Here is a 27,476-nt window from a genome sequence, read left to right as displayed (position 1 = left end):
GCCACCCAGAGTGGCTGGGTATAAAATTATGATGATGATGATGATGATGATGATGATGATGATGATGATGTAGCCAATGCATTTCCCTCCAGGCATTTTGAACTCCAGCATACCGAACCAGCATGGGAGAGTCAGGGAGAGTGGGAGTTATAGTCCCGATCTAGAAGGTACCACACTGGCTAACAGTGGTCTGCACGCATTCATTCTCATGTGAACAAGGCTCAGGACATTTTCAGAACTCGAAAAATCAGGAGACTTATCTGAATGAGAAGCCTTTTATAAATATCCCCAAATTCAAACCATTGTTCCTTGTCTTCGCTATGGAAGACAGGATGGTCAGTTTTCCTCCTCTTCTCTCCCTCCCTACTTCTGACATCCTTTTAAATACAAACTGACAGCTTCTCCTTTCTGTAAATCCTTTTTCTCTTAGCTAAACAACATACACAGTGTGCCTTCAATCTCTCCACAGAAGTTTGCTATTTAGTTCCCTGGAGTGCTTCTCTGAATCCATTCCAACTTGTCAATTCTGAAGTCACTACTCAAAAAACAAAACAAAACAAAAATCTCAATGGTGCTGAGTAAGAACAGAAACATTACTTCTACAGTCTCTGAAATGTTCCCTCCCCTTTTGCTAACTCATTTCACTGTTTGACCATTTATAGTCCCAAACTAATGTTAAGACCCATTGTCATGATCAGACAAATCTAGCTGTGTGTTTGTGGATATTGATAGATGATAGATAGCTAGATAGATGATAGATAGCTAGATAGATAGATAGATGAGAGAGAGAGAGAGAGAGAGAGAGAGAGAGAGAGAGAGAGAGAGAATGAATCACATTCTGTTCTCTTCTCAGCATAAAACGGTCTTCAAGAAATGTCTGAAATTCAAAAGTGAGGATGTCTTTCAACTCTCTACTGGGAGAATATTCCTTAGCATGGGACGCTAAATGTCTGACTTCCAGTTGAGACCACTCAGGCATCTGTAACACAGGGGACAAGTAGCAGTGCCCCTCCATATGATCTCAGTGATTAAGCTGCACTATAAGGGCTCAGACAGTCCTTACGGTATTCTTTTATCAACATAAAAGGCTTGAACTTGGCCTGGTAGCATGTGGGCCGCCAGTGCAGATGCTTCAGCAAATGTGTCACAAGCTGCTAGTCATCTGCTTCCTTCAGCAGTATAGCCACTGCATTCTGCAATAGCTGGAACTTCTGGATCAGGCCCAAAGGAAGTCCCAAATAAAGTGCTTTGTGGTAATCCAGCCTCAAACTTACCTGGGCTACACCAGCCAAGTTATCGTTATATGACCAGACAAAGCTGGTAAAAGGCTATCCACAGAGGTCACCAGGGCCTTTAATGACAGACCACACATTTAAAGCAGCATTAAACATAGCTTCTCCTGAAGAGAACTAGGAACTATAGTTTTTTAAGGGTGTTAGGAGACCCTTAGTCCTTTTAAGGAGCTACAATTTTCAGAGTGGTTCAAGCCTTCTTTCCTAGGGATGCGCAGGGAGAAAGGATAAATGAATATTGAAATGAAAGTTGGAAAAGCTAATGTACTTGGAGCAGCAATGCAGGGAGGGAAAAAGAAGGAACATAATTTGAATTAATTTGGTAGTAATTTGTTTAAAATTATTGAAAATCAGCAAAAAAATAATTGGCAATCCCTCTTTCCTAGGGAACTCTGGGAGCTGTGGCTCTTTGAGATGAATAGAGGTCTCCTAACAACTCTTAGCACCCTTTACAAAGGATGGTTCCCAGAATTCTTTGGGGAAGCCAGGATTATTCAAAATGGCATTAATACTGCTTTAAATGTACAATGTGGCCTAAATGTACCTCCACTCTCTTTTATGAGGATGGTGAGTCGATAAGTTTTCCTTCTGATGAACTTCCTGCCCCTCCTCCTAAATAATTCCTGGGTTGCTCAGCGAGTGTTCCATCCATTGCTTGCTAAGAACATTTCTGTACTAGTGTATTTACATGTGTGGGAAGACGAAAAATCCCTTTCCACCATGCACGAGACCACATAAATGGTTCCTAGAAGGCTTGTGTTAATCTCCTCCACACATCCCCACAGCTGCTTGGCCTAGTTCTGTCAGATGTGGTGAAATCAAAAAATTATCTTCTCTGGGAAGGAGAACGAGAAAGTGGAGATTCAGCACACCATCTTTCAGCAGAGGGCGCTGGCCCTTTTAGGCTTGCAGGCACATCTGAACTGCTTGTTTCCATTCTCAGCCATTGCCAGTAAAGACTGATATAACTGATAAATGCAGACATGGAAATCGGTTCCATCATACTGGGCGGTAAGAGGAAGTTAATGGTGCCCACTGGTAGGGGTGGAGTTTGGTTTTTCAAATTTCAGTGGTGCCTTGTGTGAGGCCAAAATTTGGTGGCCTACCCACCCCCTTTCTGATCAATTCACTACATCATAGTTGTAAATCCCTGAGGCGCCCCTAGGCTCAACTCCCAGTGTGACGGAATCACTGCTGCCCTAAATCCAGCTCAGCCACTGGGACACTTGGGGTGGAAGGTGTGCAGCCCAGAAGTAGGAGAAACTAGAGCTGATGACATGCAGAGTTTAATTCATTCTATTTTTCTCCAATAATCCTCCTCCCTGCTGAGTTATGCAAGGGGCAGCATGAGACTAAGGGGGAGGTGGAAGCTCTCAGCCAGGGCTGTGTCCTGGGCCTGGTTGTAAGTAAGAAAGAAGGTAAGAAGAGTCTGGCTCTGGGCAGAATGTGGTTGGTGGGGCAACAGCCTCTTTGCCTTAATGGACCAGGCTTGGCAGGATCAAACTTTTCTATATTAAAAAAGACCAGATTGGCTTCATCCAGTGGAACAGCTATTCTGTAAATGGATTAATAGCTATAACACCAAATTAGAAAGGCCTGTAGCATACTGAACAACTGCCCCATTTTAACCCGGACTTCCTGGAATTACAAAAGCCACCCTGGCTTCCGATTCCAACCCAGGATGTCCTGGGATTTCTTATGGTTCACTGCTTTCTTTGGTTCTGCGCCTTCACTGACTGGCTGCCACTGATCGCCGCCATACACACACAAGGAGGGCCACAGCAATGTACTTCTGGAAGCCGGTGCCACTTCTGGAAGTACGGTACATCACTGTGGCCCTGTGTGTGTGTGTGTGTGTGTGTGTGTGTGGTGGCAGGCAGAGGCACATGGCAGCAGCCAGCCAGCTGACAGGCATGCCCATGCATGAGTGAGCAAAGGTAAGGTGACATCAGGTGTATGTGCGGTGGAAGTGAATGTGGGTGAAAGGCGGGGGCAAGTGGGTGGGCATCAGTGAGTTTGTGAGTAAGTGGTAGGATGGGGGGCGTGTCTGTGTCCCAATTTGCCCACCTTGAAATATTGGAGGGTGTGCTGTAGAATCTGTGATCTGTGTGTGTTTCAAAAAAGAAGTCCCAAGGATCCTGAAACTGAAACATCAGCTTTATGTTTAAACTACACATTAGCTGCTGCAATTTATTTTGGGGCGTGGGGGAGTACAAAGGGTGACAAAAAAAGAGAAAAGAATTACAAGGCCTATATGTATGAAAGCTGTAAAGGGCTTGGCATAATTCAAAGTGAAGTCATTGACAAAAAATGAGCTCCCGACCATGTGTAACTTGGCAAATGAACTTTCCAAAGGCATGTTTTAAAAAAGATCTTTTTCAGATCTTTGCCAGCTCCACATATGTCTTTTCAAAAAGGAGGGGTGGTTGGAAACAGGGTGGTGGGGAAACTGGCTGCACATGTAGTTGGGGTGTGGGGAAAACTGATCTGAAAACTCCAGTGTGTGTTTCGGCGAAGGCAAAGTACTGTTCTGCGTTGTGCTATTTTATTTTATTTATTTTATTAGAAGTATATCCCACCTTTCCTCTAAGGATCTCAAGGTGGCATACCTACTTTTCCTCCTCCCCATTTGATCCTCATAAAAACCCTGTGCAGTCATTTAGGCTGAGAGTGAATGAATGGCCCAGGGTCATCCAGTGAGTGTTATGCCTGAGCAGGGATTTTGAACCCTGATCCCCCCAGGTTGTAGTCTGACACTCTAAACACTGTACCACACTGGCTCTCATTAGTTCTGCCAAGGTGGGGGTTGTCAGCCAGGCATCATGGCACACACACACACAAAGCTTTTATTTAAAAAAATCCTTCCAGTAGCATCTTAAAGACCAACTAAGTTAGTTCTTGGTATGAGCTTTCGTGTGCATGCACACTTCTTCAGATACACCAACTAAGGTAGTTCTTGGTATGAGCTTTCGTGTGCATGCACACTTGCATGCACATGAAAGCTCATACCAAGAACTAACTTAGTTGGTCTTTAAGGTGCTACTGGAAGGATTTTTTTTATTTTGACTATGGCAGACCAACACGGCTACCTATCTGTAACTGAAACCATGAAAAGCTTTTATTGTTGCTCTGGGCAGGTGCCCTAGAATCTTGAGTTTTCATTGTTTTTTAAAATGTAAGCCTTTAGCTGGAAAGAAAGTTATGAAGCGAAATCTGCAGTTACTTTTTAAAGTGATTTCTGTAAAATGGGAATGACTGTGATGTGACCACTGAGCAGATTTCTACCCCACCCCAGAATTGTGGAATGCTCCCAGCAACAGCATCAGTGTGGGTGGGTGGGTGGGTGGGTGAAATCAAGATTGTCTCCACAATCAGGACCTTTCTACAGAAGGCAGCATTTCAACTATGCAGGAGCCAGAAAGTTCTATACAAACAAAAAACCACATGTGTTTACAGCTCTGGCCCCTCCATTCAGGCAATCAAGAGGCATTGTCACACTTCAAGGGCATATTCCAGACAAGCAGAAACACTGGAGGAAGGTGGGGAGCAGCATCTGTGAGGTTTGTGGCCTGGACGTGTCACATTCTGCTCCAGACCTTGAGGTTACACACCTCTGCCTTGGATGAGCAAGCAGGTACTGGACTCCTCCAAGGCAACATCCCTGCTTAGGGAAGCCTGGCAGCCTAATGAAATGTAAGCAATGGATTTTATTGGGGGGAAATTTCAAATGGGGATTTGGTCACTTACTTAGCACCAAAGAAGAGGACAAAAAGGAGGTACAGAGCAGTCAAGAGTTGCAGGAAGGAAGTCAGGCTGGCTAAAGCTCAGAAGGAGTTCAGGCTTGCAAGAGAGGTTAATAATAATAATAATAATAATAATAATAATAATAATAAAAGGTTTCTTCAGCAATGTCTGAAGTAATAGGAAGAACAAGCAAATGGTAGGTCCTCTGTGTGGGGAAGACGAAAAAATGCTATTGGTGATAGAGAAAAGGTGGAACTACTCAACACCTACTTTGCCTCTGTCTTCATCCAAAAGGAAAGTGATGCCCAGCCTGGTGATAACACAATAAATTATGTAAGGAGGGAGCTGCAGCCCAAGATAGGAAAAGAGGTAGTAAGGGAACACCCAGTTACTTTAAATGAATTCATATCTCCAGGGTCTGATGATCTGCATTCAAGGGTACAAAAGGAGCTTGTGGATGTAATCTCAGAGCCTTTGTCTATGATCTTTGAGAATTATTGGAGAACAGGTGAGATCCCTACATACTGGAGACAGACAAATGTTGTCACCATCTTCAAAAGGGGGTGGGGAAGGAAGACCCAGGTAACTACCGACCGAGAGTTTGACATTGATACTAGGGAAGGTCCTAGAACAGATAATTCAACAGTCGGTCTGTGAGCATTTAGAAAAGGGTGCTGTGATTACTAAGACCCAATATGCGTTTCTCAAAAATAAGTCATGCCAGACCAATCTGATTTCTTTTTTTAATGGAATTACAAACGTAGTGGATCAGGGGAATGCTGTGGACATAGTGTATCTTGATTTCAGTAAGGCTTTTAACAAAGTTCCCCTTGATATTCTTGTGAGTAGGCTGGTAAAATGTGACAAGTGGGGTGCCGTAGGGTTCTGCCCTGGGCCCATTGTTGTTCAACGTCTTTATAAATGATTTGGATGAAGGAATTGAGGGGATGCTCATCAAATTTGCAGGTGACACCAAACTGGGAGCAGTAGCTAATGCCGCAGAAGACAGACTCAGAATTCAAAACGACAATAACATATTGGAGAACTGGGCACAAGCTAACAAAATAAATTTCAATAGGGACAAATGTGTCCATCTCTAGGTGCCACATTTTAAGAAAGCTGTTGGCAAGCTGGAATGTGTGCAGAGGAGGGCAACCAAGATGATCTAGGGTCTGGAAGCTAAGCCTTATGAGGAATGCTTGAAGGAATTGGATATGCTTAGCCTGGAAAAGAGGAGACTGAGAGGAGATATGATAGCCATCTTCAAATATCTAAAGGGCTGTCACATGAAATAGGGAGCATGCTTGCTTTCTCCTGCTCTGGAGGCTAGGACTCAAGGCAATGGCTTCAAGTTACAAGAAAGGAGAACAGTCAAAAAAACTTCCTGACAGTAAGAGCTGTCCGACAGTGGAACAGACTCCCCCAAGAGGAAGTGGACTCTCCTTCCTTGGAGGTTTTTAAGCAGAGGCTGGATGGTCATCTGTCATGGATGCTTTAGCTGAGATTCCCACATTGCAGAGGGTTGGACTAGATGACTCTTGGGTCCCTTCCAACTCTAAGATTATATAATTCTATGCAATTAGTATATGCTGATTTATGCAAATCTGGAAGTAATTACTATACTTTAAGCACAAATCAAATGCATCTTACTCTAGTGGGGAAGACATTAATTAGGTGGTCAGTGTGCTTCCTTGGTCTGCTAACCAGGTGCTTACTGTTGGTGAGCAGCTTCCCTGCACCATAGGAAGCTACCTTTTACTGAGTCAGATCTTTGGTCCCTCTAGCTTCAGTTAGTGTCACTGGTCATTAGTCATTGGTCCATCTAGTCAGTGCCAGTGGCTTTTCAGGGTTTCAGGCAGAATTCTCTCCCATCCCTACCTGGAGACACCAGGAATTGAACCTGGGACCTTCTGCATGCAAAGCAGATCTTCCACCACTGAGGTATGCCTCATGCTGCTCTCCCTTCTGACTTGGACTAGACAGTCATTCAAATGGAGGATTCCTTCAAACAGGCTTCCTTCTCAAATAGAGGAACTTCCTGTGCAAATTAGGGTACATGGGCACCCTAGGTAGGGTAGCTGAATTTCCATCAGGTTCTAATCTCAGGGCACGGCACTGCCTGTAATGAGCTTGCAGAGGCAGAGTGAGTGAGTGAGAGTTTCCAAAGAGAAGCTGGCAGGGAGGCGGGGAAGCAGGTTTTTTGCTTTCCAGGGAGTCATTTTGTGTGGCCTACTTCTGAAGCTCCATTTCCATTTTTAGAACAGAGTTAATGTTTCCCCTCTTCAGTCTGATCGTTGCTGCTCATTGTGCCATGGTGACCTGCTGTTTCCAATCTATGGCCTTTGTATAAACTGTATCTACCCGAGGCCCTTTATGGACAGGCCCTGGAAAAGGGTGGAAGATAATAGCAACGGCTTTGCTGATAAGAAGCAAGCTTACCGGTGGGTAAGGGTGGGAAATGCTGTCCATGTTAGTTGACCTCCATTTCTCATTTAGTGATCCACATCAGTTTGCACTTCTTTTTAAAGTCCTCATGAAGATTCATCAACATTTTAGTGTAAATTTTTCCTAATATGTATATTTTTGAATGTAGTTTTTGCCTACTAGACAAATTTTTGCAAGATCATTTTCTCCAACATAATGCATTTATTTGCATGCTATTTCCACTAATATATACATTTCTGTGCACAGTTTACCCTTGCATAGGCAGTGTTGTGTGCATCACATGACCAGGAGAAATGCATTGCAAAATTCAGAGGTGTGTGAATTTTGAAGGATTGCTGTGTTTCAGATTGCGTTTTGTTTTGGAAAGTGTGAATGAAGTAGGTTTGCCTTGAAATATGAATTGAATTGAATTTCATCCCCTGCCCCTATTAATGGGTGATTTACCTTATCACTTTTCCTTATCACACAAACAAGCGCACACATACACACACACAACCAAAACAATGGCCTCTTGCAAATCATATCTGTCAGGGGTTCAGGAGCAGAGGCGAGGGCAAGAGAGGAAACAGAGAGCGAGGGGGAGGAGGCAGAAGAAAGGATGAGTGATGACGACGACCCGAGATCTCCGAGCCTTTCCAGTAAATCAGAAGATTCACAAAAAGGAGCACCAGTGGCCAGGGCAAGGGGGGAGACTAGGGGAAGAAAGAGCCAGAGGGGACTCAGAGGGGAGCAGTTGGAGATCGGGACCAACGTCACCGCCAGAGAGTAGGAAAGAGGAAGAGCGCCAGGGAGCAAGCGCTGGCAGCTCGCAACAGGAGGGAGGGCACGAGTCAGGAGTGGCCACACCTTCATCGGGGAGCGAAGTGACGGTTAGACGGAAAGTGGAAGGTTGGGCGCGCGCGCCAAGTTCAAATGCACAGGAAGGTGGCGCAGTAGGCAGCCCGGAAAGGGAGCCAGGTCCTAAAGCCCGGCGCAAGGAGACAGAAGGGTCCGGGGGGTCAGCGTCAGAAGAATCCCGGAAGGAAGAGACCCAGGGGGGCAGAGGGACCCAGAGGAGAACTGTCAGGCGGAAAAGGTGGAGCAGGGCTAGGATATTAAGTTGGTGCGCAAGGGGCGGAGACTCAGACGGAGCTTCGCCGATCTAAGCATAAGACGTAGGGTTGCACGCAGCAGCTCGAGAATGGAGACTGTAACTCAATAAAGACTTTTATTTAACGATCGCTGGCTAGCGTGATCCTCTGTGAGCTCGGATCTGGAAGTAACCCTGACAATATCAATAACTTGAGTTGGCTGATTTGCCAAAAGCCTCTCACAAACATGCTAGTGTTCTTTTCTCATTTTGTCATATGTCAGTTTCCATGCTGTTGATGAGTTGTCTTTCGATGCATCCTCATTTTTTCCAGTCCTGATTGCATTTTCTAGTGCTTCATGATCCAATTAATGGAGCCAATTTGACTCTCCTAAAATGAAATCTATCTGTGCCCAGCAATGTTCACAAAGTTCAGGCCTCAGACTGAGGTGAATGAATGTTGTGCTATGTAGTGGGATTGTTCACAGGCCACATCCCTCACCAGACCTACTTCATACCCTCCTTGAATGTTTATCCCAGATGGGAATGTGCCATTGAGCTCTGATAATACCTCTTGGTTATCGGGATGGAGGATAGAGGGGGAGTGTGTGTAGGAACTAGCCTACTCTGCAAAGGTGAGATTTATGTTAATTGCTCCACCCACTTTGCCTTTGGTCACACCCACCATGCCTTTGACATGTCACCCCACAAGGTTGCCCAGAGGAAATAAAGCCATTGTTCGCCGGGGGGGGGGGGAGATGATTTTCACCTGTGGTTAAGACAGAGTTGTCTCAAAACTACTTTTCATTTGAAAAGGTGTTCTTCATTTCTGAGTCTATTCCAGATTCCTTTAGGGCAGGGATGTCCAACCAGTAGATCGCAATCTACCAGTAGATTCCTGGCTGATCCTGGTAGATCTTGGGATCCTTACCACGTACAAAAAGTTATGGGGGAGCTTAAAAACTCTGTGCAATCCTCCCCCCCCCTGAAAAGCCCAACAACTCTGGGCACTTCCCTCCTAAAAAAAGCTCAGCAACTCTGGGCAATCCACCCACCTCACGCACACTCCTCCTCCCTCCAGTGGCAATGGGTAGATCACTGCCAGTTTTTTTATACTGGGAATAGAAAACAGTGTCTTGAGAGTTGGACATGCCTGCTTTAGGGGTATTGACAAAATTCATGCAGAGCTGCTTTCCTGTGTGAACAAACTATGTCTGCCTTCATTGTGTATGAAGCCTTCTTCCACCTTCTCTTCCCCCTGTCCCAAGGCCCCAGAAAATTACCTCAAGCCTGGGAAATGCACTGAAGGCAGGGTAGGTGCTCCAAGTCGTTTCCTACTGAGAATTGGGATCACGTGTCAATATTTCCAATGGGAAATTCTATGTATAATTTCTACCAATAATTTCTACCACTCAGGGAGTGGATAGGACAGCCACTGATTTGTGTCAGTTTCACCTGTCAATCCCAATTCCACATTAATTTGCAGCGAAAGAAAGAAATTGAACCTGCAGTTTACGCCTGGTAGTATGGATCAGTTCAGCTGACATCAAAATTAGCAGAAATTTATTATTTATATATATATTCCAGCTATTTATATAAATATATATATATGGTTTCTAAGTGGTGAAGATTCTAAGTGGTATACAAAGAGACTTTTTTAAATGTAGTTGACAAATGCAATAAAACTTAAAAAATAGAAAACTTAATTAAAAGAAAAAGTCTTCCTCAAGCAACTCTAACCTACAAGAGCATTCCTGAAACACAGTTACAGGAAGATTTTACAGAAGCGTTTGCATAGCTCAAAACCTAGCAACACAAGAAACTCACATAGAGCAGTTGCTATTTGCCTGTGATTGGCAAGGCTTTACCCACCCTGGAAGGGCTAATATGCCTGCAAATTTCACCCCTTCTATCAAAAGGAAGGAAAGGTATAGCCATTTTTCTGACCTCAAACAGCAGTGGGATGGGGCAAAGTCCACTCCGATAAAATGAGAGTCAAATAAGTTAGGCAGCCTATGGAGCACTTTGGAAATTGTTGGACAGTTTTCTGAAGCTTCAAGTTCAGGGTGAACCAAAATTTATAGTCTGTGCCTATCCCTACTACATAGTAGAACTAGAGGGATGATGGACTGCGCTTTGGGTCTTTGCTAACAAGTTTGACGCCAACCCGTCTTAGCCAAAAACACCAAGCAGTGAAACCTTTCACAGCTGAAACCCATCCACTGTAGCCATGAATCTATTGACTGCTGTGGGTTATGTCAGATAAACTTTGGATACTTTTTATAAACACAGTTGCTTTGAGTCAGATGTTTGAATAAGTAGCACCAAGGAGTGCATTATGTAATGGTTATATTTAGCTGGCCAGATTTACGGAAAAGCCTTGCCTAAATAAAAGGATCTCCACGCTCCTCATAACTCACTCCTGGAAATGAAACAATCAATTTTGCTCTGTCTGAATAAGCAACTGGCATTCATAATTCATAATTAGTCATTCTGTGTTCATGTCTCGGTATTTAATCTCCTGTAACTCCTGTTAATTGCATATAATTAGCGCCAAATCATTGAGACATCCCTGTTAGAGATATCCCATTAATAAGAGATTGCAGATGTGCTGATGTCTGCTTTCCTTCTGACATATTCTAGCCATGCAAGCAAGAGAGAAAACATAAATAAGCCTCCAACTTCTACTAGTAAGATGGCATGACTTCCTCTCCCTTTTGAACAGTCACTTAGCATTCGATAGCCACTGAGAATACTCTGAACTTATTGAGATTTGGGGGTGCTCCCCCATGTAGAGTCACACTCCATTTTGGGGGGTATTTATCCAAACCTTGGCATTCCCCAAGTTTGCTCTTTCTTCCACCTTTTGCATTTTGGCTGTGTTCCGAGAACTGAGATTACAATTCGGTTCTCCATCCCTAATATATACTATCAGCCATCAGAAGTTTATAGACTCCAACTCCCATCATCCTTATCCACTGGCCTTGCTGATTGGGGCTGATGAGAGATGGAGTCCAACATTTGGAAAGCCATAGGTTCCCCCATCCCTGGTATATATGAATGAAATATTACTACATACCCCTCTAAACACCTAACTGATCACAGCATTCTGCAGGACAGGATGTCTTCTACAGACCATCTTATCAGGAGGTCCATTTCTCACAATATTGAAACCAGGACTTTAGTGTGGCAGCACCTACCCTTTAGAATTCCCTCCACTTATATATTGGATAGGCACCTTCTCTTTTGTCCTTTGTGCACCTTCTAAAGATGGCTTTCTTTCAAGAAGCCTTCTAATTTATTTTCTATTTTACTTACTACATTTATATACCACCTTTTCCTCCAAAGAGCTCAATATGGTGTACATGGTTCTCTGCTCTTGTTCTGTCCACAGAACAACACTGTGAGGTGGGTTGGGCTGAGGGACAAGTGCCTGGACAAGTCACCAAGTGAGCTTCATGAATGAGTGGGGATTTCATGGGACATTATTGGAGCAATTCATGCTTTACCAGATGAGCCCATGAAGGGGCTGAAGCTCACAGAGCTTTCCTGTAAAATTTGCTCGAAAGAATTCTCTGAGATCACTTCCTTTGTCTGTCTTGGTAGGAAGCTGTAACACTACATAGTTCCTTCCTGCCTAGGTAGCCTCCTCTTTCTTCATCATGCTTCCAAGTTGACCACATATGCATGTCTGAGCTCTGCAGCTCAGAAACCATTTTTGTATTCTTGTAACTTAGATAGTAGTTATAAACCTGCCTTTATTTTGCTTCTGTAAACTGATGCTTCAATACCTAGATTATGTAAGTAAATACTACTTTTATTTCTTTACAAAACAATGTTTGAGTGATTGTTCTTGTTTAAGAGGGGTGGGGAGGGAGAGGCAATACCAGGAAAATCCAGCCTGCCTTAAAATCATCCTGGATTGTTGTTCCTAGAATGTCAAATCAAACTTGTCTTAGTTTCCAAATTTAAGCTACAAAGGATGATACTTTGAAGATCATATTAATGTGAGCAAGGAATACCGGTAAATAATAAGTAAACAATATATCCTCTCTTAGTGTCTTAAACCCATTCCTACATATGTGAATCTTGGTCTCCCAGGTCCTAATCTGACACTCTAATCATTACACCACACTGGTTCTAAATAGTTATATTTTATCCCAGTTGTTGTATGTGCTGTGTGTGTATGTTTCTATCTGCAATTGTTTCAAAGATTTATATATAAGTAGCCATTTTACATATGTACCGGTATTTGTTATGTTGTATATCATTTTGGGATGGCTCAGGGGAAGCAATTAATAAATGAAATGAAATGAAATAATTATATATTAAGATCAACAACAGTAAGCCATGCCTGTTTCTTGAGAGTGTCTAGCATTCACCCTTAGAGAGATTGGGTTTCTCTTATTTTACCATTGCAAATCAAGTTCCTTTGCATTTGTTTAGCCAGAGAGAAAGGGAATCATCTTTCCTTTGGTGATGGCTTCATGCTGTGAGTTCCTTTTGAAATTCTATCCATGCCTGCCCATCATTACATCTGCTATAAACAAAGGGATCCATTTACAGCCATCCCCAAACAACACTAGCAAAAGTTCCTGTCACACACAGCTTTTTTTCTCTTTTGCGATAGAAGAGTCACAGGCCAATTCAAGTATGTATGTATGTATGTATGTATGTATGTGTATAAAATAAAATAAAATAAAATAAAATAAAAATGTATAGCAGAAATATAGGAAGCTGTCTTATGTTCAGGTCATTAGACCACCTAACTCAATATTGTCCACACTGACTGGCAGTGGCTTTCTAGGATTTCATTGTTGTTGTTTAGTCGTGTCCGACTCTTCGTGACCCCATGGACCAGAGCACGCCAGGCACTCCTGTCTTCCACTACCTCCCGCAGTTTGGTCAAACTCATGTTGGTAGCTTCGAGAACACTGTCCAACCACCCCGTCCTCTGTTGTCTCCTTCTCCTTGTGGCCAAAGTATTGGAGTCTCAGCTTCAGGATCTGTCCTTCCAGTGGGCACTCAGGGCTGATTTCCTTCAGAATGGATCGGTTTGATTTTCTCGCAGTCCATGGGACTCTCAAGAGTCTCCTCCAGCACCATAATTCAAAAGCATCAATTCTTCGGCGATCAGCCTTCTTTATGGTCCAGCTCTTACTTCCATACATCACTACTGAGAAAACCATAGCTTTAACTATGTTAAGCTATAGTGATCCATGAAGGGGAGGATTTCATTAGGGGAGCTTATTCTCAGCCCTACCTGGAGATGCCATGTGACCTTCTGAATGCAGCACAGGTGCTCTGCCACTGAGCTATTGCCCTTCCCCTCATAGATAAATTTGTCAGGTAATGACAGAGCACCTTTGTCTATAACAATGCAAGAGCAGCAAGAGAGGTTGCTGTTGGCATGCCTTCAGCCACTGTTTCTTCCCAGTTAGGAACATCTGAAGAGCTCTGTTTTGTCAGGTCACAGTCCCACCTAGTATTATTAGCAGACAGGGCTTTTTGACTATTTACTTATGACTGATATTCTAGTTTGCTATTATTGATCTTCGTGTTTTATTTGCTTGAAATGTGTTGTATAGATCTTCTGTTGTGTGAGTCATTCTAAGACCTTTTAAAAAGAAAAAAGAAAAAAAGAAGCAGCAATGAATGAATTAAATGACAACAACTATGATGATTGGAACATCCTAGAAACATCAGAAAAGCCCTGCTGAATCAGATTAAACACCCATCCAGCCCCACATTGTGTTCTCACAATGGCCAACCAGATGCTTCTCAGAAGCCCACAAAGAGGACAGGAGTTCAACCACACATGGGTGCACATATACTTGAGTATGAAAGTTCACATTCCATATCCCTGTCATTGTGAATATATATTCTTGATGCTTGTCCCAAATACCCACTGCTGCTGATAATCTCTGCCTTCAAAGAATAGCTCCCATCAGCCACAGCCAACATCATCAATGATCTGGGGAGATTGAAGTTGAATTCCAGCAATATCCAGAGAGATAAATGTTCCCCATCCCTGCAATAAAGTAAAATAACAAGGGAAAATCCTTAAATCCCTATTTTATTTTCCCACTTTCTCCATACAGTTGAACCATCGAAGGCAGAGAGTCTTTTACCCATTAAGAAAGAGCAGCAATGGCAATGACATATATCAAAAGTCTTCTCACTCCTGCTGCGTCAAAAGCTGCAATCCACTCAATCTGCCTCCTCTCTCCTTTTTCTTTTTCTTTTAAAAAACCCAAACACTTTCAAGACACACTGGTTCCCCCCCACCAAGTGCCAAAAGATGGCCTGTGGCCCAGAGTCTTTTGGCAGCAACTGGATCTACTAGCAGATTTTCCTTAAGCAAGGCAAGCCATTTCAAGCTGTTCCCCATGAAAGCCTCCTCTGACTGCCACTGTTCATTTTTGTTAATCTGCCCTAATGAGGTCCCTTGCATCTCATTGGAGCATGCACAAGTGAGTTGACCTCACCGGTTCCTCCAAGTTCCCACACCAAAGCGCCTGGCAGCTTGAAATATATAAGCAGAGAGAAATTGACCTGAGTTAGAGAAGGCTGCTGAACAAGAACATTGGCACTTCTGTGGCAGCTTTTTCAAACCTGATGATGTTCAGAACTCCAATTCCAACTGGCTCTAATCTGCATGGTCAATAATAATGGGAGTTGTAGTTCAAAACATCTGGAGGGCACCAGCTTAGGGAAGGCTGTTCTATGGCCTCTGGTTATTGGGGGTTTTCAGGGACTGCAGAACTTGGAACTTGAACACCACAAAACTAACCAAACTATTACAGATTATATCCAAACTCTGGTAACCTTTGGACTTAGCTGAAGGCTTCAGATTGGGGTCTCAAGCCACAGAACCACCTTTAGGCAGAAAAGGTAATAGGTAAAAGGTAAAGGATCCCTGGACGGTTAAGTCCAGTTAAAGACAACTATGGGGTGCAATGCTTCATCTTGCTTCAGGCCGAGGAAGCCAGCTTTGTTCCACGGACAGATATCAATGACCTGCCTTGGTATAAATGAGTTTTCTATTTTCTACATCAGTGAATACAGAAACCTGTGGCTCTCCCAGTGTTGTTGAACTCCATCAGCCCCAGACAGCATGGCCAATGGTCAGGGATGATGGGAGCTGTAATCCAATGGCATCTGGAAGACCTCCAGTTCCCCACCCCTGTTCCATATGATTTATTTATTTTTTTAAAGATATTTATTAAGATTTTCAAAATATTACAAAAGGAAAAAAGAAAAAAGAAAAATACAAAATAAAAATAGTTAAAAACAATTCAGTCTTTCAATCACTTATCTTTCATTTGCTTATTTCCCGGACCTCCTCATGCCTCCCTTTTCTGTATTCCAATTCAGTTTGTTAGTTCAGCAAATCCCTCCCCTCTTTGTTTATCCTAGTCTTCAATCTTAAAGTATTGTAACATTAGATTTTTACCTATTAATAGTCCATTTTTTCATATTCCCTTATAACATTACAGCTAGAAACCACTTAGTTTCTATCCAACATCATTCTATCATTCATTAATTTTACAATATTTCTGTAAATAGTCTTTAAACTTTTTCCAATCTTCTTCCACCGACTCTTCTCCCTGGTCTCGGATTCTGCCAGTCATTTCTGCCAGTTCCATATAGTCCATCACCTTCATCTGCCATTCTTCCAAGGTGGGTAGATCTTGTGTCTTCCAATACTTTGCACTAGGTATTCTTGCTGCTGTTGTGGCATACATAAAGAAAATTCTATCCTTCTTTGGCACCAATTAGCTGACTATGCCCAGCAGGAAGGCCTCTGGTTTCTTTAGAAAGGTATATTTAAATACCTTTTTCATTTCATTAAAGATCATCTCCCAGAAAGCCTTAATCTTTGGGCACATCCACCAAAGGTGAAAGAATGTACCTTCGTTTTCTTTACATTTCCAACATTTATTATCAGGCAAATGATAGATTTTTGCAAGCTTGACTGGTGTCATGTACCACCTGTATATTATTTTCATAATATCCTCTCTTAGGGCATTACATGCCGTAAATTTCATACCTGTAGTCCACAACTGTTCCCAGTCAGCAAACATAATGTTATGTCCAACATCTTGTGCCCATTTAATCATAGCAGATCTCACCGTTTCATCCTGAGTATTCCATTTCAACAGCAAGTTATACATCTTTGACAAAATCTTAGTTTTAGGTTCTAACAGTTCTGTTTCTAATTTTGATTTTTCCACCTGGAAGCCAATTTTCTTGTCCAAATTGTATGCCTCCATTATCTGATAATAATGAAGCCAGTCTCGCACTTTATCTTTTAGTTTCTCAAAACTCTGCAGTTTCAATTTGTCTCCTTCTTGTTCCAAAATTTCTCAATATTTCGGCCATTTGGCCTCCATATTGAGCTTTTTCTGAGCCTTTGCTTCCATCGGTGACAATGATTGAATACTATGGGGAGTATATGAAAAGTTTTACCCATGCACAGTGCATTCTATTTCATTAACAATTGTGTCTATATTTGCCTGTGTATTGTGTTGGATTTTTTTTGGCAGGGGGAGTCTCAACAAGGAGCTCATTTAACAGCTCACCTCAACATCCCTGACAATTGTTTGTACTGGCTGGGGTGGATGGGAGTTGTAGTCCAGGGCCACAGGTTCCTCATCCTTGTTTTAAGTTACATGGTGGCTATTGCTGCATCTTTTGACAGCTAATTCCATGAGTTGCAATCTTGGTGGATCAGGGGAATTCTGTGGACATAGTGCATCTTGATTTCAGTAATGCTATGGACACCGCCCCCCATGATATTCTTGTAAGGAAGCTGCTAAAATGTGGGTTCCGCAAGGTAACTGCATTTGACCGAACTTGATAATACCCAGAGTTTTCTAGATTATCTAGCCCATGCATCTACATTCTTTTAGAGTATTTCATAAGAAGTCCTAATAATAATAATATTATCTTCTGACCAATGGAGGCTGTTCCTCATTAGAACTGGTGGTGCAGAAGGCTGGGATCCCAACAGCAGGTGCCACCAGAGTCAATGACAGGCACAGCCAGAGCCAAAGATATAGGTAGAGCAAACTAATTATTTTCTTGTTCGCCTTCTTCTCTCTGTTGGGTTCTACAAAAAAGGAGGAGGAAGCTGACAGGCAGGGCCACTCCCTGCAATGGTTGGAAGTAGAAAGGCAATGAGGTCTGGGATGTGCTAAGGACAGGCTGAGGTTGGTGGGGCAATGCCGCACTAGCCCCAATAAACCAGTCTCCACTGCTTATGGTTTTCCTGCATGATGCACACATACACTGATGCTAACAGCATCCTGGCAGAAAAGTACTCCTGTTGAGATATGACAGGCATACACTATCCATACTTTACAGAAACAACTAAAGGCATTTTTGTTTTGACAAGCTGGATGAAAAGGTATCTGCCTTGGGTGTTCATTTTGTTGTTTTCTGTAGGTGCTTAGAAATACTTTTAGTTGTTTTATGGTATATTTGTTAATTGCCTAGAGAAATGTAAAAAAGGGAGGGCTATGCACAGCCTCCCTACCAATGGAATGGGCCCCCCAATTCCCCCCAACCTAGGCTGGGCTGACCCAGGGAACATCCAACCTGGATCTGGCCCCAAATCAACTCAGTGGTAGGAATGGTTTTAAAATCCTAATTATAAACATGACTGTGAGGGGCAGAGGAAGGAGGTGCTGTGTGTCCATCCCCTCCTCTTGACCACATTGCAGAACAGGAGGGTCCATCCTGCTGGGTGATGTTTCACTAGCACATTCCCTGAAATTATCATGCTGGCGTATCACGCATCTGCAGCCTGCTGGTTTGAATCACCTAAGGGTTCAATCCTGCTCAGTATTAATGTGCTCTTGTGTGTATCATCTGGGAATAGATGCATAGATGAATAGTCAAATCTTCTTCCTACTTGATGCTTCATACCCTAACAGCCCCGGCCACTTTGGAATCCTTGACCCAGGGCAGTCTAGAACTTGCTCCCCTTCAGCCAAAGCCTGGATCCCCCTCCATTGGTCCTGTTTTGTTCAAGATGTGGACTTTGACTGAAACCAGTGCACAGGCCTAAAATTAACAACAGCAACATTCTATGATTCTATGATTCTTCCTGATTGATGGAGCTAGAGGTATCATGAGCCCACCTCCTTGGTTTAACATCTCCCTAAGCATACTTAAGTAATTATGGGCACACAGTGGCCTCTCTCTTGCCTCTCTTGTTTCAACAGAATTAATCTGCTGTGCCCCAGGGGCTCTGTGTTTTATTATGAAAAGGTAAACTGAGCTACCAAGAAGTAATTGGCAGAAGCCAGTGCCTTAGGATTTTCACTGGAGAAATGTTGGAGGGTATGGAATTATCTGACCCCCGAGCCGTCTGAAGACAACCTGGTATAGGGATTTTTTTTAAAAAAATGTTTCTTGTTTTATTATGTTTTTATATGTGTTGGAAGCTGCCCAGAACGCCTAGGGCAATGCAATAAGATGTATAGAGTATGAATAGGAAAATTATCAATATGGAATGGGATGTCCCTCGTTTCATCGGTGGAATGTTGGAGGGCATACAAGGGGTGCAAGCAATAACAAAGCCATCCGACTTAACAGTGCAAAGTGTGGGGAGGTTCAAGCTACCCTCATCTTCAGGAATACAATTATGGATTTGAGAAGTTGTTTTGCTGCTCCCAGTGAATGGTGTTTTTTATTTACTGCATTTGAGGTTTCAATTTTATGTACTGGATTTCTAGTTCTTTTTTATTTCTTTGAGTGTTTGTTTGAACTGAATAGCATGGTAGAATAACAACAAGAGCAACAACAATAGATGCAAAAATGGGTGTGGCAACAGATGTAACTCTTACCTTCTGTACAGTTGGCTACATCCCAATCGTGCTAAATATACATACAAACATCATCCAGTCAAGCAAGAGGCATTGTTATAGTCCATGAACTCATTCCAGCCAAGCAAAAGCTCTCAAGGGAGGACATGGAAAAGGACTGGGGATGGGCGTGGCATAGGGAGAGTGGGTGTAGGTCAGGGAGAGTCCAAAGTGCCAGGTAGAGAGACCCTGAAGGCTGCATTTAGCCCCCAGACCTAAGGTTCCCCACCGCAGGCTAATATTTCAAGAGCCACACAAAGGCCTCATCCAGATGATGAGGACCTTCCCCACCAATCAAGGAAGCTCGGAAGGACACATTTTCTTCTAGATCAATCCAAGGGGTGTTCACCCATCTCTATTCCATATCACTTTCTAGATTTGGTTCAAGGTGCTGGTGTTGACTCCACAACAACTTAAATGGTTTGGGCTCAGCATATCCTATAGTCTGCATCTGCCACTCTGTTTCACCACAGTTTTGAAGGTCTTATTCAGTTGCAAACTGATCGCTTCTGAACTCACTGCTGACCTCTTCCTGGAGGTCAACCACCCTGTCATGATATTGGTTTCACAGAGAAGTAACTTGCTCCATGTAACTTTAACTGTTGCAGGACCATTGATAGGAGGGAGAGCTGATCGGCACAATCACATCGAAACGAGCTTTTCTCATTGTTCCTTTCTATTGTGAACATAAAGGAGATTTGAAGCCATAAGAGAATTCCCAAGGAACTGAACCTCAACATGGGCCTCCATGTTTGGGTACTGGCCTTGGTGACCATCGCTTTATTCCATCAACACGTTCATGGTGGACTCATCAAAAGAATTATTCGGCAGAAGAGGGAGGCTGGACTCAATGTCACATTGCCGGAGGACAGCCAGCCTGTGGTCTTTAACCATGTCTACAATATTAAAGTCCCCGCAGGCAACCTCTGCTCTGTGGACTTGGACTCAGCAAGTGGCGACTCAGAACTCAAGACTCAGACTGAGCAGGACAAGCAATACCAGGAGCATACATTGAATGAGGAGAACCAGATTGTCTTCACACACAGGATAAACATCCCACGGCGGGCTTGTGGCTGTGCAGCAGCCCCTGATATCAAGGATCTCCTAAGTAGGTTGGAGGAACTGGAGGGACTGGTGTCCTCTCTGCGAGACCAGTGCACCAGTGGATCCGGGTGCTGCCCCAGTGGACAACCAGCAATAGGTATGGCAAAGCAGATGCTCCAACTACTGAGCTATGGCCCTTCAACAATGTAATGACTGGGGTGCTGAGTTAGGAACAAAGGAAGCTGCCTTATGCTGAGTCAGACCACTGGTCCATCTAGTCCAGCATTGTCTACACTGACTGGCAACAGCTCTCCAAAGTTTCAGGCAGGGGGATCTTCCTGTCCTACCAAGAGATGCTGGGAATAATAATAATTTATTATTTATACCCCGCCCATCTGGCTGGGTTTCGCCAGCCACTCTGGGTGGCTCCCAACAGAATTAAAAGCACAATAAAACATCAGACATTAAAAACTTCCTGAACAGGGCTGCCTTCAGATGTCTTCTAAAAGCCAGATAGTTGTTTATTTCCTTGACATCTGATGGGAGGGCATTCCACAGCATGGGTGCCACCACTGAGAAGGCCCACTGCCTGGTTCCCTGTAAGCTCACTTCTTGCAGTGAGGGAACCATCAGAAGACCCTCGGAGGAGGAACTCAGTGTCCGGGCTGAACAATGGGGGTGGAGATGCTTCTTCAGGTATACTGGGCCGAGGCCATTTAGGGCTTTAAAGGTCAGCACCAACACTTTGAATTGTGTTCAGAAACATACTGGGAGCCAAAGTAGGTCTTTCAGGACCAGTGTTATATGGTCTCGACTGCCACTCCCAGTAACCAGACCAGCTGCCGAATTCTGGAGCAGATGCTCCAGTGCATGCAGAGCAGATGTTCTACCACCAAGCCATAACAACAGGTGTTATTGTTGTGGGATTCAGAAATGCTGCGCAGTAAACTGCTGATTCCTCATATGTTTGCTGTCCTAAAAGGCTTTCAGTCTATTAGGTGGACCCAAATAAATAAATCAGGAAAGGAAGTTGTAGTCGAGAAAGGCCCATGATGGATAACAGGTACACGGTGCAGTTGTTTTATTTGTTCATTCTGTTTAATAATGTATACCTCACATTCCCAAATATTTCTTCAAAGAGCCTACTTACACATTCAGAACACAAAATGAATAAAGCATTCAACATTTAAAGGGGAATCAATATTAAATCGTATTAGCAGTCACAAAATAAACCCCAGTGTGGCTGGTACTTTTCCCTGTTTTAAATGGTGAGTGTGTTGTGAATAGACTGTGGGTAGCTAGGGATTCTATCTCACTTTTGTGCAATAAATTGCATTCTGGCCATGCAAAAGTGAGAGGTCTGTACACACACATCACATTTCTCCATCTCCCATCCAGGCAAGCAAGAAGCATTATCAAAGAAGCATTCCAGCCACCCAAATGTACTCAGGCTGGATGCAGCCTTTGGGAGGGTCTATGATCTGGAGAGAGTCCTTTTGAGGGCCAAAAAAAGAGGCATGGAGGGTTGTGTATGGCTCTGTAGCCTGAGTTTCCCACCCCTGGGTAGGTGGATAGACTATATGCAAGGAGGTGGTGCATCACAGTTAGGAAGCAATTGGTATTGGCTGTAGGCACCCTACTAGAGGACGGGCCTTAGCAGGAGCATGGTAATACAGGCCCCTGTTGTCAGCCCTGGAAAAGCATTCCCCATGCACCCTTCATCCAGTGAGCTCTGAACAGGCTCGAAAAGGCCACACGAAAACAATCCTGCATTCACACATACATTTGCAGCTATTGAGATTCCTCCCCACCATCAGCGCAGGTTTATGAATCAAGAATGCCAAGGAAGGCAGAAAAGTCAGTGAACCAACTTCTCATTATCATTAATTGCTTAATGCCAAGATAAGTATGTAAGTGGGTTACAAAAACAGCCACACAAATATAAAAACATCCATAATGAAAAGGCACATTGTGTTGTATCAAATTTAAATTCTATGTTAAAGGCATTTAATGGCATATGTGTTCTGTTTGTGAATGCTGTTGCACAAGAAAATGCATAAGCAGGTTTGTGGTAACTTTGCTGCGCAACATATTTGGCACTCTGTCCTGCAATGAATTTAATCTTGCCCACAGCTAACACTCAGTTGTCCACTAGCCCAAGAGGCTTTTGCTTCAGCAGACAGAGACATAGCTCAGAGAAGACTCACTGAAATGAATTGTCATGACTAATTTCAATGAGTCTGTTCCAGATATAATTTAGTTGGAGAATAAAACATTAAAACAATATAAACTTGCATCATCAAAACATGTAACAAAACAATCCCATTAAAGCAGTTAAAACAGGAGCCTCAAGTCAAGAGAACAAGGGAACGCCTACGTAAGTATTGTCAGAAGCTGAAAGGATGCCAGTACAGGTGATTGGTTGATTTTTTTCCCCAAGTTTGATTTTTTTGAAAATTTCTGACTTAAACCAGGAGTTGGAAAGAGTAGCAGTGTGCCTCTGAGTACCAGTTCTTGGGAATCACAAGTTGGGGAATGGGCTGTTGTGCTCAGGTCCTGCTAGTGGGATTCCCATAAGCATCTAGGCAACCACTGTGATAACAGGACGCTGGACTAGATGGGCCGTTGCCCTGATCCGGCAGGGCTCTTCTCATGTGTTTATGTTAATGGAGGGAAACTTCTAATCCATAATGTTTTCTGGTGCTTCTATGTTAGCTGTTGCTGTATATATATATATATATATTAATGATGGCATGCTTCCTTGTTTCACTGGCACAGGTCACATTGATGCTACTCCCTACTGCAGTGGACGGGGAAACTACAGTAATGATGTCTGTGGCTGCATCTGTGAACCTGGTTGGAAGGGCCCCAACTGCTCTGAACCAGAATGCCCCCAGAATTGCAACAACAGAGGGCAATGTGTCAATGGCAAGTGCATTTGTGATGAAGGCTTCACAGGGGAGGACTGTGGGCAACTGACATGTCCTGGGGACTGCAATGACCAAGGCAAATGTGTTGATGGCAAGTGTGTGTGTTTTGATGGCTACACCGGGGAGGACTGTAGCCAGGAAGTTTGCTTGGTGCCATGCAGTGAGAATGGGAAATGCGTCAATGGGCAGTGCATCTGTACAGAAGGCTTCAGTGGGACAGACTGCAGCCAATCCCTGTGCCTCAATAATTGCAATAACCGTGGGCGCTGTGTGGAGGAGGAGTGTGAGTGTGACGAAGGTTACACTGGAGAAGATTGCAGTGAGCTTATTTGCCCCAAAGACTGCTACGACCGTGGCCGTTGCGTTAATGGGACCTGCTATTGTGATGCTGGGTTCACTGGAGAAGATTGTGGGGAAATGACTTGTCCCAGCAACTGCCATGGGAATGGTCGTTGTGACAAGGGTTCGTGTGTATGCTATGAAGGGTTCATGGGGGATGACTGCGCCAACCGGAGGTGCCCCAAAGACTGCAACAAACGTGGCCGTTGCATTAATGGACAATGTGTGTGCCATGCAGGTTTCCTGGGCCTTGACTGTGGAGAAGTGAGGTGCCCCAGTGACTGCAACAACCACGGTCGCTGTGTGAATGGCCAGTGCGTGTGCAATGAAAAGTACATGGGGGATGACTGCAGTGAACTGCGGTGCCCCAATGACTGCAACAACCGTGGCCGCTGCATCAAGGGGCAGTGTGAGTGTGATGAGAGGTTTATGGGGGATGACTGCGGAGACTTGAAATGCCCTAATGACTGCCACAACCATGGAAGGTGTATCAATGGGCAGTGCGTGTGCAACGAGGGCTTTGTGGGTGAGGACTGTGGGCAGCTGCAGTGCCCCAATGACTGCAACGACCGGGGACGCTGTGTCAATGGCAAGTGTGTGTGTGATGACGCCTTCACTGGGGTGGACTGCAGTGAACTGCGGTGCCCGAAAGACTGCAACAGGCATGGTCGCTGCATCAATGGCCAGTGTGTGTGTGATGAGGGCTACACAGGGGAGGATTGTGCTGAAAGGACCTGCCCCAATGACTGCAACAACCGTGGGCGCTGCATCAATGGTGTGTGTGTTTGCAATGAAGGCTTTGTTGGGGATGACTGCCGAGAACTGGCCTGTGTGAACAACTGCAGTGGCCGAGGCCGTTGCATGAACGGGCAGTGTGTTTGTGAAGAGGGCTTCACCGGGGTAGACTGCAGCCAACTGCAGTGCCCCAAAGACTGCAACAATCAAGGGCGCTGCATCAACGGAGTGTGCATATGCGACGAGGGATACCAGGGACAAGATTGCAGTGAGCAGTCCTGCCCCAACAACTGCAACGATCTCGGCCGCTGTGTCAACGGACAGTGTGTCTGTGAAGAAGGTTATGTAGGCGATGACTGTTCTGATGGTAAGTACCACCCAAACAGTTACCATTATGTGCATGGGCTCCCTGTGGGAGGCAAGGTGGGGCAGTTGCCCACATGGATGAATCACCATTCTCAGTATTCTTTTATTTATTTGTTTTTTATTTATGAAATTTTAAAAGATTTTATGCACACATTGTACTGTATTAATCACTTCTTTTCCAAAGGCTTCCTAATCCATCTCTCTGTGGCATACTATGGAAATCTTGATCTGCTGCATATCCTCATATTTTACCCATTATCATTTCAAGACTTCCTTTTTGATGTTATCTGCTACTCATATGTTAACTCCTACTTGTAGGTTAAATTGTATATTATACCCTCTAAGATAATCTCCAAAACACCTCCACTCTTTTCTTATCTTTAACTCATCCTTATTCCTTAGTTTTGCCGTCATGGTTACTAATTCTATGCATTCTATCCATTTGTTCTGCCAGATTTCCTTTGTGGGTATCTTTTCTGCTTGCCTTTTTTTTTTTTTTTTTTTGCATATACTATTCTAGCTGCAGTGGTTGCGTACAAAAAAATATTGAGTGTCTTTTTTGGAATGTCATCACCTATTATCTCTAATAGAAAGGCCTCTGGTATTTGGGGAAATGTGAGTTTTAGAATCTGTTTCTAATTCTGTGTGGATAATTTACATGAGCATATTTGCATGACCACCACGTATGGATCAGGGTTCCCTCCACTTCGTGGCACTTCCAGCATAAATTAGACCCTTTTAAATACATTTTCACTATTTTTTCTGGGTGTCAAGTACCACCGGTACATAATCTTTTATAGGTTTACTTAATATGTTGTAACCAATATCTATGGCCCATTTTGTTATTGGCCCATTTTGCCCCACACTTTCTAGGCAGAGGTCTGCACTTTAAAGTTCCAAGCCTGAGTACTCTTTCTTTTCCTCCCCAGAGCTTTCCCTATGAAAAACTGCTCTTTAAAACTGAAGTGCAATGAAAAGCAATTGGGGTTTCCTGTGGATTTCCGTTTCCTCCAATTCAGCTGTAAAGAGCAGGTTTTTGTGGGGAAAGCTCAGGAGCAACAACAACAAAAAAGAGCACTTGGACAGAGCTTTAAAGCATGGAGGGGAAGTAAGAGAAGGCTAGAGTGAAGAGAAAAGCAACCCCCTCTCAGCACCCTAAACAAACTGTGTTTCCAGGAGTCTCTGAGGGAAGCCAATACAGTTTAAAGTGCTATGATACTGTTCTAAATGCATAGTGCAGATGGCTTCAAAGTTAGAAACGAGCTAAAGGTTCAGCACAAACATTTAATAGAGCCCTCTTTTAACTGTACTATGTTGAACAGCAGGGAATGGGTAGCATTTTTCCTTCTAAAAACAACAACAAGCAATATGAAATGCAGGTTCTAGCGTACATAGGGTGCTGGTGGGAGCCTTCAGAACCCTGATTCCCCACCTACAGTCCAAAATGACTACCCTGATCACGCAGCCTAGCCCTTAGCATGGCAAATGATCTGTGTCTCAGTTTTAAAAACGCATGACATTTGATTCTCTGCCATAGTACATGTTTTTATTTTATCTTTTAATTTCTCTTGTTAGTATTGCCTCCAAAAGATCTGACAGTTACAGATGTGACTGATAAGACTGTCAACCTGGAATGGAAGAATGAAAACGTGGTCACTGAATACCTCATCACCTATATCCCTACCGGAACTGGTGGCTTAGACTTTGAGTTCAGAGTGCCTGGGAACCATACGTCAGCCACCATCCGGGAGCTGGAGCCTGGTGTGGAATACTTCATCCGTGTTTTTGCCATCCTGAAGAACAAGAAAAGCATCCCAATTAGTGCCCGTGTAGCCACTTGTAAGTACATTAAAGCCCAGCTGATCCATTCAACTAACTTGCTTGTCTACAAAATGCTTACCTTCCTGTAAAATCAGGATGGAATACATGGGTGCACTGCTGTTTGCTTCTATGTTATTGTTTCTATGTTATGAGCCCAGATGTAATTAAGTGGGTACTAGTTGGGGCAGCCATCGTTTCCTCTGGTTCAGAAAACCTTTCTCCAATACTAGTCAAGTGCAAAACACCTCTTATTTAGCAAAGGAGGCTGGTCCATTAGGGTGAATGGGGCCTGACACTGCCCTGCCAGCTCTCACCTGCCTACTTTTTTTACTTAGGACCAGCCCAGAGGGTAGAACTGCCTATCAGCTTCCTCCTCCTAATTCTCTGTGTTGCCCCTTGCAGAACCAAGCAGGAAGGCGCTTCATCAGAAAGCCAAACCTGAGTGAAGGCAATGCTCTTACTCTGGAATGACAACATGTAGGCAAAGGGGGGAAATGGGCCAAAGAGCAGAGCATGAAAAGATTTAAGCCATCTTTACAGCCCCCCCCCTCCTGCCCTGTTGATATTTTCACCCCCTCCCATTGAAAGAATCTCCTGATCTGATGTTTTCAGAAAGGAGGGGGCGGAAACTGCTCTTCTTCTCTTCCGCTCCTCACTGCCTGCCTGACTCTGTGTGGAGAGAGTCTTATCTATGTAGTGACTAGATGGCTGAGTGGGAGCTGTAACACTCATGAAAGCCAGTAGTTCTTTAGTTTGCTGTAGCTATTAGAAATAAAAGAAGTTATGCTTCACAGCTAGCTTCCGCATTATTTATTCT

General features: G+C 43.7%; 1 protein-coding gene across 6 annotated transcripts in view; it reads left to right on the top strand.

The window, feature by feature from the left end:
• Nucleotides 1-27,476, top strand: part of TNC (tenascin C) — an 83,479-nt gene that overhangs the window by 10,428 nt on the left and 45,575 nt on the right. For 5 of the 6 annotated variants that reach the window (XM_082208757.1, XM_082208759.1, XM_082208760.1 and 2 more), the window contains exons 2-4: nucleotides 20,033-20,625; nucleotides 23,247-24,839; nucleotides 26,414-26,677. In XM_082208757.1, coding sequence (XP_082064883.1) covers nucleotides 20,163-20,625; nucleotides 23,247-24,839; nucleotides 26,414-26,677 — 2,320 coding nt within the window. In that variant the 5' untranslated portion in view covers nucleotides 20,033-20,162. The remainder of the gene's footprint in view (nucleotides 1-20,032; nucleotides 20,626-23,246; nucleotides 24,840-26,413; nucleotides 26,678-27,476) is intronic. The other variant, XM_082208758.1, reaches the window with a different exon arrangement.

Source organism: Podarcis vaucheri, assembly GCF_965113315.1.
Source record: "Podarcis vaucheri genome assembly, chromosome: Z".
NCBI lineage: Eukaryota > Metazoa > Chordata > Lepidosauria > Squamata > Lacertidae > Podarcis > Podarcis vaucheri.
Note: the sequence above shows the minus strand (reverse complement) of the source record. Positions and strands in the feature narration are given on the sequence as shown.